This window comes from Poecilia reticulata, linkage group LG16 (genome assembly GCF_000633615.1).
Source record: "Poecilia reticulata strain Guanapo linkage group LG16, Guppy_female_1.0+MT, whole genome shotgun sequence".
Classification (NCBI taxonomy): Eukaryota; Metazoa; Chordata; class Actinopteri; order Cyprinodontiformes; family Poeciliidae; genus Poecilia; species Poecilia reticulata.
In genome coordinates, this window is record NC_024346.1 from 29,152,589 (window position 1) to 29,168,853 (window position 16,265).

Sequence of the window (16,265 nt, forward strand, 5' to 3'; positions counted from 1 at the left end):
GACTATTTCCTTTTGGCTGCTAAAAACGCATTTTTAAATTTATGTCAACACAATGGCTCATCATTTAAGGAAAACTTCTGAAGTCTGAAGAGTCCATTGTTCAAAGTTAAGTACACTAGCAACATCTAATAACAAAGCTATCCTAAAATGCTAGGTTAGTGGGAGAAAAAATAGTGAAACAAAAAAAAAATCTTGGCAAATAAAACAGTAAAAGATTTTCTGGCTCTGTAGCAGCAAAACAATGAAACAAAGGACGGCTTTGGCTGAAAAAATGTCTTGTTAAACTTTATTAAGAACCGTAAAAAACAAACAATATACTTCCAACTGCCAAACAAAATGGAAACAAGACAAATACTACTGAACTGCAGCTGTGGGGGTGAAGGAAAGCTGCAGAATTAGCAGATCCAGGAACACTAAGCACGAAAAGTATAGACATGAGAGAGACGAGGGGAGAAGATGGACAGAGAATGTGAAGAAGGAGGTGACAGACAAGTTATTCTGGTTGCAGACAGCTGAGAGAAAGCCTAAAATAAGATGGAGCCATTTAATGTGCACACATTCTGCAGCTACACTCACAAACCATAAAACTTCGGGCACCGTTAAATGCCTTTACTGCTCCTTAATAGTTTTTTTTTCTGCACAGGAGAGCCAAAGAACTGACGTCAAGGTGGTTTATTTTTTTCCCCCTAGAAAGGGTCGTTTTCCTATTATTTCATACAAAAGAGATACAGTGTAAAAAGTTTTGTAGTAATAAATACAAAAAGCAAATTAGATGGGGCGACGGAGAGCGAGGCTACAGAAAGAGGAGAGGACAGACGTCAAAACTGACCTGATCAAGGAAGAGCTCATGGATTGGCTTACACATCTACAAATATAGTCTCACATCTCGCCTGCTGTTGCTGCACAACCCTCAATCACACACACACACACACTTGCGCACACAGACAAACAAATGCATGAGCTGCAATTTAGCGACTCGATGCGTCACCCAAAATGGAGCTGGTCAGGTCAGAAAACGCGTGAGGAAAACGAAGACGGAAGCTCAGATTTTAAATGTGACATGCTAAATACAATTACCACATTAATATCATATGTTGGAGCTAACAGATTAACTGGAAGAAATCTTCAGATTGGTGTCTCCCAGCACACAGAAAGGGGGAGTGGTGAAGAGGAGAGAGGAACTAGAAGGGCAAAAAAACAAAAAAAAGGGAGAAGTGCTGTTGTTCATTGTCGTTCATAGACTCTGGTGCAAATCACATCGTCCGCCCTCATGGTCTGGAACAACAAACAAAGGACAGAGTTACCACTCGCAGGACTGGACTCAGTTTAACCGTCAATAATTCATGCTGATCCAGTTTACCGCTTTGCAAAAGTGTTCATACACATTTTATGCTTGCCAGAGGTGAGGAAATGGTGGGGGGATTTTCAAAACATCCTCAACACGTCAAGCTTAAAAATGCAGCCTGAGCTACAATGGAATGAGTTGGATCAAAACACATTCATGTGTTTAGAATGGCATAGTCAAAGTCTAGAGATGAGTCCAATTGAGAATATGTGCAATTGCTTAAAAATGGCTGTACAGAAATCTGGCTAAGTTTGAGATATTTCAAATAAAGACTTAGAGCTGCAATTGGTTATGAAAGATGACTCTACAAAAGCAGGTCAGACTTTTCTGATTTATTCATGAAAATAGTTTGTCCTTCCTGCTCATATTATGTGCTGCTTTGCACTGATTTATCACATAAAGTCCTTGTAAAGTACATAAAGGTTTGTGTTTGTGACAAACTGGTTCAAAGTTCAATAGCAGTGCCTACTTTTGTAGGCCAGCGTAATGTGATTTATCCAGAAGCTAACAGGATTACAGAAACAGACATTCGATTCTGACGCAAACACGTCAACCGCTGCTGGCTGCTCCACAGCGGTTGTTGGTTCAGTACTTTAAAGCAAATTAAGAGTTTTAAATGCCAACCCTCCAGAAAGTATTTCCCCATAAATACCTTTCTGATTTACAAGTTGCCCAGCTGGAAAAAAAAAAGGATTTACTGCAGGAAGGAATACGATCTATTCTTCTCCTTGTCATCTCCGGGTTGTCATGTGGAACAGGATCAACAAATTGAGAAGTGCATAATTTTTATCATATTGCAAAACACAACTGTATAACCTTTCATAGAATAAAAATGAGAGACTCTTTTGTGTCTTTGAGCGTTCCTGTAACGATTGCTGTTTTGAAAGACTTGCGAGAATTCAGAGCATGTTGTCAAATCGTGGCCAGGCTGACCAGACTTGGATTGATTTGCAACATTCCCAGCAGAGAAAAGCAGCAGGAATGGTGAACATTTGCTTGTCTGACTGCTTTTCCTCTCCTAAAGCAGACCAACTGCGGTTCACTCATTTTAAAGACTTGTGAGTCGGATTTATCCTGTGGTTTTGGACTTTAGCCATTCCAGACGTGGCATGAAACACCCTACACGCTTTTTACATATCTTCTTCAACCCTGTTTAAGCCTTCAAATAACTTTGACTTTTAATTAGAGCTCATTTGTCCAGCGAGAAAAGAAAAAGTTTCTGTTAAGAAGTAGCATTTTTAATAGAAATCTAAATTAAGTAGAGATGATGAGATTATCAAAGAACTTGCTAAATTTGATAAGCTAATTTTTGCCACAAGTGATTTTGACAACAACAACAAATAACCCCCAATAATAATAATAATTATCTTTAGTTTTATCTAAAAATATTGATGATAAAACTGGAGTTTGACTGAGTCGGCCTCAGTTCTCATATGTTTTAATGCAGTTCTGTCAATGCTACCTTCTGGCACTGTCTAATTTAGCCAATATGGCTCACCGCCCAGGGCAACATAATTAATCAAAGTGAAATAGTTATCTCAGTTGCGCCCCAAGCAAGTTTTTTATTGTTTATTGGATGAGTAGTCACTGCAGAGGAAACATCCCCTGTTTTTGTTTTTTGTTTGTTTTTTGGGGATTTTTGCTAAATTAAAGGTCTACTTAGTTTTTTTTGTGAGGAATCTGGACTGAACTGCATTATCTGTAATTTAAGATCTAAGCGGCTCCAGTTGTTAAAACCTGGACTGGATTTTTTTTTTTGCACAGAGATTCATTTGGCATTAATGAAATCTTCATTCTTTTGTGAAAACGCAAAAAAGAGCAGAATGGGTTCGGAGGTGGGGGGTGGACTCGCCTCTGGCGCCAGTCAACCAGAACCGCCGGTGCAGCTAATCCATCTTCATAATGACTTAATAAAGCATTCCTTGATGCCCACTGGGAGGCAACACGAAGCCCCAGGAACAGAACAAAGGACGTTTCCCCAACAATATATGTTTCTTTTGTTTGGTTTCCAGAGTATTACATGGACAGTTTCCAATATTTTCTTTGGTGAAAGCTTAAAAGTCTGATTTAAGTTAAAACTCAAGTCAAGTTGATTTGTGATGTTTTTCTGACTCATTGCAAACTGTTTGTCCATAAATCACATGTTATGATTGTTTATAACATTTATAGTTGAACCCTGTGAATATTCAAGACTGACTTGAGCTTGTCCTTTTGATGAAAAGCTTTTATTAATATGAGCCTGGAAATGATTCATTTTGTTCTTACTTTATGTAAATATAGGCCTTAAATGCTAAAAGTTAAGATAGCGGAACATAAATTTAAATGTTATCTGTACAGCATAATTACGGTGTAAATATTCCAAAGTCTCAAGTAGGAGAGAATCTGTTAATAGGACAACTTTGGGAAAGAAAACCTGGCCTTAAATAAAAGAACGGTGGCAAGAATAAGCCAATTTTTTTAAAAGAAACCCACGAAGTCCAGTTTAAGGTTTGCCACAAGACATGGAGGAAACGCACCAATAATATGGAAAACGATAAACTGATAACGCAAGAAAAAAAAAGAACCTTTCTGATGTACATAGAAAAGATGATTATTATTTTTTATGAATAGGAATTATGTTTAATCAAAGTATACTTGTGGTAAAATGGCTCAGTCAAGCAAAAATCCAATTGAGAAACTGTGACCTGACTTGAAAACTGACGTTCACAGACACTTTTCATCCAGTCTGACTGAACTTCAGCTATTGTGCAGAGGAGGGGTCAACAATCTGTGCAAAACTAGTAGAGGCATATCCCGAAAGACATGCAGCTTTATTTGCACAGAAATGTGGTTCTACAAAGCAGTAATTCAGGAATATTAATGCACACCACAAAAAACTGCGCATCGTTTTCCATGAAATCCCAATAAGATACGGCAACGTTTTGAGTTTTAGAGTGACAATTAGTAAAAAAGTCAAAGTATTATGACTATTTTAGCAAAGTTTTTTGTTTTTTTGTCAGTTTGTGTGATTTACCAGGATCAGCTTGCCGTCACTGGTGATCTCTCGGGTCCAGGACGTCTTGGGGCCTTCTCCTTTCTGCAGAGTCTGCTCACAGCTGATTTTGCTGTCTGTTTCCCACCGTGGAAAACTCTAAATGCAAAACAAGATCATGAGAGGGGAAAAAATAAGACGATGTGTTTTATGACTGCCTGGATGCACAGACTGATTTACTGTCATTCACAAAGACAGGAGCCAATGAATGAGTGTCTATAGTGTAGGAACCGGAGAAATAACCCATTGCGGGCCGGCCACTTGGAAGTGATAAGCTGTGATGCAGTGAAGTCCTGGCTGGATGCATGTGTTTGCTTTGGAGACGGCCACACAGAGGCCACACAGGGGGAGCGGGGAGAATTAGGGAGGGGCAGAGGGCAAGAAAGGCCAAGAGGGGAGGATGGAGCGGGAAGACGTTGGGATGTTGAAAAGCAAAGCGAATCTTGATGGGCCCTCGGAAAATCAGGGAAGAGTGAAGCTGTGCTATTAGTTTTGTAGTGATGGAAAAGCATAATTAAACAAATTTATGGCATGTGGGCCGCTCCTTCTTTACACGCCCATTTCTGCCTCTGACACGAGTGTTTGCATTTAAAACAACAAATCTAGGCTTGCTTACCGTGCAGGGGCGGCCGTCCACAGTTGCCTCGTTGAACTCCTGGCCCACGGTGAAGTTGATGTGAGTGGTGCGGACTGTGGTGGACGTCTTGATGGACAGCGTCTCCCCGTTCTGCGAGATCTCCACCAGTGGCTTCGAGGCGGCTTTCACAGCAATCTTACGCAGCATCACATTCACCCCTGAAGATACGAAAGTCCGACAGATAAAGCCTGAGATAAAGCGAGTGAGAATCACTCTGACGCAGAGTTACGATCTGATTTACTGATTTTTCAACATTGTGTCCTGCTGATATTTATAGCATTCATCCCTCTTCAGCTTGTTCACATTTAGTCATACAAGTCCTCTGTGTAATTTATTGGGATTAAATACAAAGAGGTGCAAACCCGTGGAGTGAAAGGAGCGCTCCATGAAGCTGTTTGTTCACCAGCGCTCTCTAATGAATCTCTGACTCCTTCACTGAACAGTCGGATTTATGCTGGGATTGAATTACAGACTTTTCAGATTTTTGGTCTAACTCATTAAATCTCAATGAAACATAAACACGTTTATGTTGAAACGCGACAAAAAGCCACTGTACAGGTTCAAAGATATCCTGCTCTGCTGAGAGGGAAAAGTGCTTCACTTGCGTCCCATAAATCCTTCCAGCAATGATTGTGGGGAAATAATGAGGTCATGAAACAAAGCAAGTCTGCACATCTGCATTCTCCCCTGACAACATCATCTGTGAACACATGCAAACACGCACCCACAGATTAAATACACCCAGGCTCAACTGGGGATTTATACTTTCTGCATACTGTGGTATTATTCCCTTCTTTCCTCCTTCCATTAAGCACAGAGGGAGTTTCATTTATCAATTACTCCATATCTGAGAGGCTAAAATTAAAGTTACTAAATTACAAAAAAAAAAAAAAAAGAATTGATGCCAAATGTGTTAGCCAAACATGATAGATGTCAGAGAAAATGTAAAAGATAAGAGAGGGAATCTGATTTTGCAGTGTGGGAAACAGAGGGAATGGGATTCAGACGGCTGTGGAAGAAGAAGAAGGAGGAAGAAAAGGAAGAAGAGGCGGGAGTGGGGGGTTGTTCTGACTGCCGAGGGGCAGAAGGTCTGTGTGTTGTGTGTGAAGATCTCTGTCCAAGTGCGAGGGGAAGTGTGTATGCTCCGTCGAGTTGAGTTTCACACCTCTCACCTCACACACATTCCCACCTGTCACCGAGTGTAAATATACACATGGAGAAATGCACAGTCACCAAGCATGAACAGTGTGTCAAGCATCCACACCGTAGGCAGGGTACGCATGCTGCACAAGGGCAGAGGGTGCATTATCTGCATCTGGTCGAGGAGGAGAGGAATAAGATGCAGACTGCACTCCGTGATGCCGAGTTGGAAATTACTTGACTTGAAGGGAGACTTACAAAAGCTTTCAACACATTGCCAATATGTGCAGTCTTAGAAACTTGCATAGCAGATTTTATTCAAATTAAGATGCTAAATTCTGGAGTGCATAATGTTTCACGTGATCGTGTTTTAGATGAATTGGTACTTAGCATCATGTTTTAAAGGAACTTCTGCCCACAGACTTTGTTCTGTCATTTCACTGATAAGTAATAAGTCTGGTAATTCTTTCATTTCATTTCTTTATATTGTCCTGAAACTTGTAGCTTTATTTATATTGTAATTTTCATTGAATTTAATAAAACTAAAAAAAAAAAAAAAAAAAAAAAAAAAAAAAAAAAAAAAAAACAATAAATATTCTCTGTTTTACAAATAAATGTATCTGCAAGCTTCCTTAATAATGGATTTAACATCCAGATTCCACATTTTTTTTCTTATTTATTTGTACTTATTTGCAATAAAAGAAAAATAACATTAAAGATTAAAATTCCTCTTCAGATTTATCGGTCAGCAAACAGAGTTAATGTCCTGAAGTGTGAGACATTTGCTGAGGACAGAAGGAAGGCTTGGGTGCTTCTGCAAAATCCTCCGAGCTAAAGGTCACCTTCGACCCTTCCTGTCTGCAGACGTGGGACCAAAAGGCAGACCTCACCACAGAACACACACAGACACAGAGAGACAGTCAGGGTCAGAGGTCAAAGTGCATAGGAAGCATTTGGGACAGAGAGACGGAGAGGAGGAGTTCGTCAAGGAAGAGAGGACGGATAGATGGTGAGAGGAGCGTCGGTGGTGCTGATGGGCCTCGTCCAGCTGTGAAGTGTCTTCAGTGAAACCAGGAGCAACGTTCCTGAGAGTCTTGCATTCGTGCAAAAGTTTTATTTGTATTATTTGTGATTTTTTTTTGTTGTTGTTGTTGTCTTTAATGGCCTTTGAACAATGGGTCCCCAGAACTTTCTGAAAGATTTTTCTTCCACTTTCCCTCCAATCCAGGAATGTAGCCATGACAATTTATCATGCAGTGTGTGCTTAAAATTTAGAATTGTGAAAAACCAAAGGATGATTTTGGCCCCAAAAACCATCTAAAGTAGAAGAATTATTAATAAAAGTTATCTCACACTCAGTAAAGGCTTCCAGTTAATCGTCTCCTAAATGCCAGGTATGAAGCGTTAGTTCACTGGGGATCATTATGTTGGTGCTAAAATATCTCTTCATGTGTTAAAGTGCTTTATCTTCGATCAATTTCACACTCAAGAGATGTTGGTAACAGAGTGCAGGGAGATCCACATTAATACAGATAATTGCTAAGTTGCCTGTCATGCGTGGACACAGCGCCGGTTTATTTCTGGAGTTTTGAGTTGAACGATTTAACAGTCAATTTCTGGAAATGTTTGGGTTCAGGACAACAAATTAAACTTAAAAGAAACCTTGAAGAGCTGCTGATCAGAAAAGTTTGTCTCCTTATGAATAGAATGAAATCACACAATTAATGACTTCAGATTTTTGCACAGTATTGAAAAATCTTGACCCCTGATTATTGCGCACAGTGCAACCTAAACATATCGCCATCTTGTCCTTTGTTAGAGCCCCTTTCCTCTCTCCCCTCAAGCACACACACACACAAAGGGTGATGGAGTCAAACAGGCAGGATTATTGGAGCAAAACATGCTCGCTAATTGCTTCAACAGGAATTCTCTGCCATAATGAGTGTTGGCTCAGGGACAGTAGTGGCCTTTGACAGGTATTTCAGTGACCTCCATGTGCTTAGGATTAAAGCGAGTGAGTCTGAGAGAGAGAGCTGGATAAAGAGCGACCTTGTTTGCTGTGATGATATCTCTCTGAGTTGATGACGCAAATTCCAGGTGTGACCTGGAAAATCGTCTAATGAAAAATGATTAGAAAATGCCAGACAGACAGGATCCTCGTGAGTAATGATGGCTGCGACGTGCCGAAGCGAGCAGAAAAATCCCTGTGTGGACCAAGCACCGCCTTCGAGGATGAAGCTCCTCCTCCTCCTCAAAGCTTCCCAGCTTCTCCCTGACAGAGCAGACCTCTCCCACTCAGCTCCTTCAGACTAGCCAGCAACAATTAGCAAACATCTGGTGGAACTGCGCATCTGTTGAGCTGGTAAAACCAGCTGCTTCTCAATTCAACGTTGGTAAAAACGTTATCAAATGCTTAATAGAAGAATGCTGTAGTGAAGACATTCTGAGGTTTCAGAAAGATCAGGAGTTTTTGTAGAGACCGAGGCCCAATTTCAAGGCATTAAATTACAAAGTCAGATTCTTTAAAGTCATATTTGAAATGTACAACACTTTTATAACAACTGAGGGTAATATAATTTCTTGATTGTGCTATAAAATGGCACTATATGCTCCTTAGTCATCTAAAGAAGAGAGATAAGCACTTGAAGTATGTCACTCTGTGTGATGAATCTATATAACTTCACTTTTTGAATTGAATTCCCGAAATAAATAAACCTTTGTGGGATATTCTGCTTGTTTTAGTTAAATCTGTATGAGCAAGTCAAAGAAATATCTCATTCACTCGTGTTGCTCACTTGAACATACAGCAAAGTTTAAGTTCACAGAACTTTTCTACGCTCTTTAAATGGTCTTGCAGGCAGCTGTTGGTGGATAATTTTATTGGCTGGCAAATAGTATACTATCAATTATTTCACTTTTTAAATAATTATAATTTCAGATTGTTGTTGGCTTGTTAAGTGTAAAACCAATTGTGTTAAATGTGGAATTACAATCTTTTTAATAGAAAAAAGATCATGACATCAGGAGACGTTTAGTGGTGCTGTGGGTCTGAGGGGAAGCATGTCTTTATTCCTCTCCCTGACTGATACTTTACATAATGATGCTACTGTCTGCCCTACTGTATTGTGTCATAACGGCACCCACTCAGATAATTGGAGGTTGTTCACGGACAGATGTGCCGCCGTTTGTCTCCTTTGTGTTTGTAAGGACAGGCCAAAAGGATGGGAGATGGGAGAGAAAAAAGGGTGGGGGCCCAAGCTTTGAGTTTTTGGTTCTGCAGAATGACAAAGACCCCCCCGGCGGAGCCGAACAGGCTGATCCTGTGCAAGGAGGCACATGACAAAATCTGACCCTGTGTCCTGCAGAACGAGGTCTTTGTGATTAATGTCTCTGTAAAAATAATATATCTATATATTTAAAAAAAAAAAGAAGCGAGAAGCACATTTTAAGCATCACTCTCTTTGCTTACCCAGTGTTTTCAGAAGCTCTTCAAAGTTTTCCGAGCTTTTCATTTCCCAGGTACCAGAGAAATCGGGGATTTGGCGCTCCATCTTCGGCTGCAGGTAGTTCTAAATTAATTAAAGTACGTTGACAGGTCCAAGTTCTTCCGCGCGTAAAATATAAGTTCCAGTTATTCCGCCTGACCTGAAGCCCGGAGGATGCTTTGATTTAGCTCAGTCTGAGCGGCTGCGTCTGACAGCTCTTCTTATCTCTAACTGTGTGATGCTCGGTCAAAGCTGCTGCGCTTAAAATGAATGGCAAGCGAAGACACTTGCGTGGGGATGCGCACGCCCCCTCGGTTTCTTTTTTAATGTGGGCACGCCCCGGAGTCCTACTGCGTGATGAGGGGGAGAGAGGGGGGCTCGATTTGACCCCGCCTTTGCAGGCAACATGTGCATTTCACGGTTAACGCACGGAGCCAAGCCAGACCAGCATTTGGAGACGCTTAGCATCAACTTTAATGGCAGCCCCAGCAGCCAGGCGCGCAGCAAAAGTCTCGTTTTTTGCAACTTGTCATGCAGATTGCATTGATTGCTTCGTTGCCGTTTCAAAAGAGGGAGGATGTAGCCAAGCCAGTCTGTTGACAGAACATGTCGTCTTGGCAGGGCGGTGCGAAGGAAGAACCGGACAACTGGCAGACTGAGTGGATGGCAGCGGCAGTGTGTGTGTGTGTGTGTGTGTGTGTGTGTGTGTGTGTGTGTGTGTGTGTGTGTGGGTGTGTGTGTGTGTGTGTGTGTGTGTGNGTGTGTGTGTGTGTGTGTGTGTGTGTGTGTGTGTGTGTGTGTGTGTGTGTGTGTGTGTGTGTGTGTGTGTGTTTGTGAACAGAGAAGAGAAGAAAGTCAAGTTCACCCCCTCCGCAGTCTCCTGTGCGCTACTGCTCCGTGCCATAAAAATAAAAGTGCTGGTAATGGGATACAGCTCCTGGCTGCGACCTTTTGGGATATATCCATTTAGCTGCGGGTGCGTTAGAGGAAAATAAAACCCTCCTGTGGGAAGCGCACAGGAGCAGAGGGCGTGCGGGGATTAGTACGAAGAGGTGGGGTTGACGCACGTTGGAGCTTTTTGCCCCCCGCTGCTCGGGCGGAAGAAAGGGGCAAGAGGAGGAGATCTGGTAGACGGGGTAGGGTCAGGAGGCCGAGGGGGTGGGGGAGCGCAGAGTAGGAGGTATCCGCATAAAGAGCACGCGCACAGTCACGCACGCGGTGATGATGGATGGAAATTGGACAAAGCCGACGTTAACTATTGACTCTTGATGGATGATCCTGTCCGCTTCACTGAACGGCGAATTAACCGGTGACTCCAGCAAAGGATTGGTGGGCAATAATGAGGGTTTAGGTCCCTTATTGTATGTTGTGTGAAAGCTCCAACCCACTAAAACACAAACCTGTAACAGAGACATGTGACTAACAAAGGCATGACAGCGTCTGGAAACTTGATATGCACTTTTACGCAGAGAGCTGCGTCCAAATGCAGCAAACTGTATCTCACACTGCGGCTAGTTTGATGTGAACAAAGCTTGTTCATATTGTTCTCCTCCCCCCGACCCCTTCTCCCACGCACACACACACACACACACACACACACACACACACACACACACACACACACACACACACACACGCACACACACACACACACGCACACACACATAGGCCACACACCATGACACAATCACAGCATGTTCTCACAAGACACCCATATCAGAAATCTGATTTCCACAGACTCGCTCCGTTTTCCTTCACTCATTCTCTCTTTTTCCTGCTTCCTTTTAATCTTTTTCAGAGTGTTTTTGTTTCTCCACCAAGAAACACAGAAATTCAGTTAAAAAGTTTTCGGTAATGCTTTATTTGAAGGGGTGTTTCTTAAAACTGACACAACACTGTCAAAAACATGATGTAACATCTGTCATGAACATAAAGAAGTCTTTATGAATGTTTATAACAGTTGTCATGAAGTGTCATTCGGTAAATAATCACACTTTTAATGCAAATTTGCTCTAAAAGTTGCATTAAAAGTAGATAAAAAATGCTAACTTTGCATTAAATTGTTATTATTTACAAAATCATGCAAAGTTGGCACTTTTAATGGATTTTTAATGCAACTTTTAGAGCAACATTGTATTAAAAGTGTCATTATTTACCAAATGACACTTTATGACAACTGTTATAAACATTCATAAAGACTCCTTCATGTTCATGACAGGTGTTATGTCATGTTTTTGACAGTGTCATGTCAGTCTTATGCACACCCCTTCAAATAAAGTGTTACCAAGTTTTCATACCCCTTGAACTTGTCCGCATTTTGTCACCTATCAGAATGAGTAACTTCAAGGTTGGGATTTGATGTGATAGACATTAAAAAAAAAAAAGAAAGTAATTTTCAAATGCGATGTGGTCTGGTGGGATGAAAATCTGAAAAATCTGGTGTTCATCGACATTTTACCAAACCTTTCTTTATTCTGCAACAACAGCTGCAAGTCCTTTGGGGCAAAGCACAACTAAAACATTTGGAAGCAAAAACAAAGTCATCCAAAGACAAGTCCATTAGTGAACTTTGGATGAAATCAACGTTTTTATTACATTATGAGTTTCATATCAGATTACATTTGTACTTTAATCATCAGGTATTTGAACTTCAGGCTTTGCTCTCTTCAGCATGGCATACAGGCAATGTGCAAACTGCACTTTGCATTTTCATTTGCACTGATTCTAGCAATATTTCTCAAACATCCATCTAAGCCCTGGTTTCCTTTCGTCAACATTTGTTCACTGGTAGTGTGTTAACATCTGCGTGTGCATAAAAGTTTTCTTGCATCAACTATCTCCTTAGTCAACAAACCTTTCACTGTTTTAAATTTTTTAAAAATTCGTACCAACCGTAATCATTGAGGCTGAAATTTTTATCCGTTCTTTGCAAAAATATCTCCAGCACATTCACACAGAAAGCGTCTCAAGTTTCCGCCATTATCTCTGTTTTGTAGCTGTATCTCCCTTCCCTCAGATGACTAGCTCACCTGTCTCTGCTACAGAAAATCATCACCTCAGCATGATACTGCCACCACCAGAAGTCATTGTAGAGGTGATGAGAGAAATTGTGTACCTTCTCAAGTCAGAGTAACGAGGCTAAATGCAAACGCAAGCCACACTTTTATAACTCCTTTTTTTGTTTTTTGCACATTGCTTTTACTTAGCAATCAGACGTCACTTTGTGTTGGCATTTAACTTTATTCTCTTTATTTGAATACATCGAATTATTTGGTTGTTGTTATGACGTGAGAACATTCAAAGTGCACGGATCCTTTTGCAAACAGAGTTAAGCTGATTGTGCGCGTCTCTGCGTCCGTTTGACAACATTCCGCCACTTCGCTTCTGCCGGTGGTCTGCTGAAAGTGTCATTTCTCTCCAAAATGAAGAATCAGTCACGTCCTCAAATTCAAAGTGACCAGTTCAAACACAAAAGAGCAGGCAAAGCATCTAGGGAATCCATCTTCGGCTTCGCTGCGGATCCTTTAACATATTACCATGACATAACAACAAAAAAGCATCAAAGGGTTTAGAAGCAGAGCAACGCAGTGACAGCCTCACCCATCTTGTGTGTGTGTATATGTGTGTGTGCCGTTTCAAAGCGGGGATTGATAAAGAGCTCTGAAATGTGTGTGATGCTGCATGTCAGCACGCCGTGACAAAGCACGGCTCAGCATTCAGGTGCACTCATCCGTGCTCTGCTCTTCTCGGCCTCACTCTCTCCACTCATTCCCCCCCGCCCCATTCCTGTCTCTTCTTCATTTCGGGCAACTTTCGCTCCCAATCGCCCCCTTCTCCTCCTCCTGCAGTCTGGCTTTTGTTCCTTTGTGCTGCTCGGACACATTCCTCAAGTCTGTCGAAGAGGAGGAGAGCATAATGGGAGAAGATGGATGGCAGAAGGAATAGTTAAGTTAGGGAGAAAGTTAGAAATTTGAGTGCAAGTGATTTAAAAAAAAAATAAAAAATCTTATTGTTGTGGAGAAAGTGAGTCGGTAAAGAGAGTCAGGGAAACCTTGGAGATCAAAAGCACAACCTGCAGTGTCAGATAGAGTTGAGACGGAGTGAACAAAGAGAGGCTCCTCTGTCTTTGAAGGTGTAAAAAGTATTGGATTGCTCCTCCGGTGCCAGCTTTAGCTGATTTGATCTTCATTTCCCCGTGTTTCCACTATTATTATCTCTCTGTGCTTCTTTGTCTGCTACAGTGTTCTTTCTCACACTGAGATTATCTTTTGCAACTGATATCATCACCTGTCATCGCTGAAACTGACAGGATGGCTTTGCCCCATGGAAATAAGACAAAGTCTACTGCTAATATCACCAACCAGGCACAGTCAAAGGCAGAAACACTTGCAGGGTTAGGAAAAATACCGAAGAAGCAGATATGTTGGCTAACATTAGAACTGGCTGATATTCAGCTTGGTGACAGGATCTGTCTGCGAATAAGACTTTAAGTGAAGGCAGTTACTGATCTGATGTTCGGCAGAGTTGCCACAAAACTGGATAGGCTTATTTTTAATCTGTTTAGAAAAGGTTCTGGGTTATGTGAGAAGTTGAAATGTATTGACTTGAAAAGGTTTCGGAGAAAGTCAGATTTTACTATGTGTTCCGTTCTGTTATCAAGTTAGATAATAAAAGTTTAGCTTTAGAAACTTATAAGTTTGTGGTTTTTAACCTTTTCAGAACAAAATAACGTAAACCCGTCTGGTTCTGTGTTCGGATACGATTTTACAATCCGTCTGATCTCTGGACTCCAGGAAATATCCACGGCCTTTTTGGTATTTCATAGATAAAAATACACTTGGTTTAAAAAGATGTCTTGCACCTATACACATTTTGTCACTTTATGACTACATACTTTGGTGCATATTAAATTTGTATGTGATAGCCAAAAAACAAAGAATTTTCAAGTGGGAGGAGCATTTTATATGTTGTGTCTATTTTTCATCTGGAACCATTCAGCAGTCCTTTTCTATGGAGGCTCAAACGTGGACAAATCCTAGTGATAGGTGGTACAAAGTAATGATTCAGGGGGTGTGCATGGTATGCTTTTCTGTTTTTAATTTGTAAAAATAAAAAAATTAAAAAGTTGCATTCTTTTCTTTCAACCTCACATTTATGTACACGTGTACAGGCCTTTCTGTCAGCCGGACACATAAAACGTTTTTGTGGACATCACAAAACCTGACAGATAATCTGTTCGTTAAAATGTGACAGATTCATTTTCAGATTTGAGTCTTGCCGGGATCTGGTCTTTCTCTTCCTCAGTGGATTTATGGATTTCTATTCAAATCAGCCTGAGCCTCATATCAACACTGTCACCAGAACGACCCGCTCCATATCTCTGCTCTCCCTTCCTGCTGTGCTGCTTATTGTTTCCTATTTCCTTCCCTCATTCAAATGACTCAGGTTTGAACTGTATCTGCAGGACGTCCAGGCTACTTATGGTGCCAAAGAGCTCTGATCTGGACCGTGAAGCAAACAAGGAACAGTCTGTGCCCTAATGATGGTGACCTCCTATGCTAGCTGAGGCCTTGTAAAATTTGTGTTTGAACTGTCCTTTCGGTAAAACGGGCAATACGTCTGCACAAGCTGCAGTTTGTCCGTGTGAACGTAGAAGTGCTTTGCCTGCTGTAAAGTCACACTTCAGTGTCATTCTCCACTTTATCGTCTAGCTGACCTCCGGTAGAAGTTCTCACCCCGGTATCGTGAGTGATCCCAGATGTGAACTTGACCCTGGCCTTCCAAAGCACCAACTCCTGACTGGAAGGGATTTTTACATGCAGTTTTTCCAATAAAGAAGCTACCAGACAGGAATTATAAATGCATGCTCGTAAAAGCCTTTATGAATTAACGAGGGTTTGTCGTTTGATTTACCTCAGTGTCAGACGAAGTGGAGGGGCTGGATGATCATTGAGAGACCCGAGTAGCTGACGAAACATTCATGATACTTTCTGAGATCTTTGCTTTTGATGGCACAAAAAAAAAATAAAACATGACAAGCGAACCTCCTCCCACCTCCAGAAATAACAGCCTCAGAAGCAGAAAAGCATTTTTTTTCGTTTTTCCTTTTCCAGGGGTGAAAAACCAAGACATCTGTGAACCACTGCTCTGTTTGACTTTCACAACAGTTGCACAACAAACAGTCTGGGTGACATACACATGCACACGCGCATTCATTTGCAGCCAAAAGTGTGTGCGCGCAGCACCGTTTCACTGCTGGCATGCCGACCCAGCAAACCACATGGATTTGATTAGGGTGCTAAGGATGGCAGCATTTAACTTGGAAATAGGAGGCAGAGAATGTGGAAGGTTAAAGAGCAGAGAAGAGGAGATAAGAGCTGAGAGAGAGAGAGAGAGAGAGAGAGAGAGAGAAAATGCAGCCTGGAAGTAAAATGTCTCCTGTCTATCTATGTCTTTTTTCTATGTGTGTCTGTGTGTGTGAGATGTACAAGTAAGCAAAGGTCAGTTTTGTCAACAAATCAATGCACCACATTCAGCACTTTACACTCTTATTGGTAAACATGTAATAAAAAGTATTTTATTGTATAACTAAAATGTTACTACATTCATTTTTTTTAAATCCACATT

The 16,265-nt window shown here is 41.2% G+C and overlaps 1 protein-coding gene across 1 annotated transcript; it reads right to left on the reverse strand.

Moving 5' to 3' along the window:
- Positions 1-269: 269 nt before the first annotated feature.
- crabp2a (cellular retinoic acid binding protein 2, a) lies at positions 270-9,924 on the reverse strand. The gene is made up of 4 exons (XM_008432748.2): positions 9,623-9,924; positions 4,993-5,171; positions 4,359-4,475; positions 270-1,275 (listed from the first exon to the last, which is right to left on the reverse strand). The coding sequence occupies exons 1-4, from the start codon at positions 9,702-9,704 to the stop codon at positions 1,225-1,227; spliced, it is 429 nt and encodes a 142-aa protein (XP_008430970.1). The 5' UTR covers positions 9,705-9,924; the 3' UTR covers positions 270-1,224.
- Positions 9,925-16,265: the final 6,341 nt, after the last annotated feature.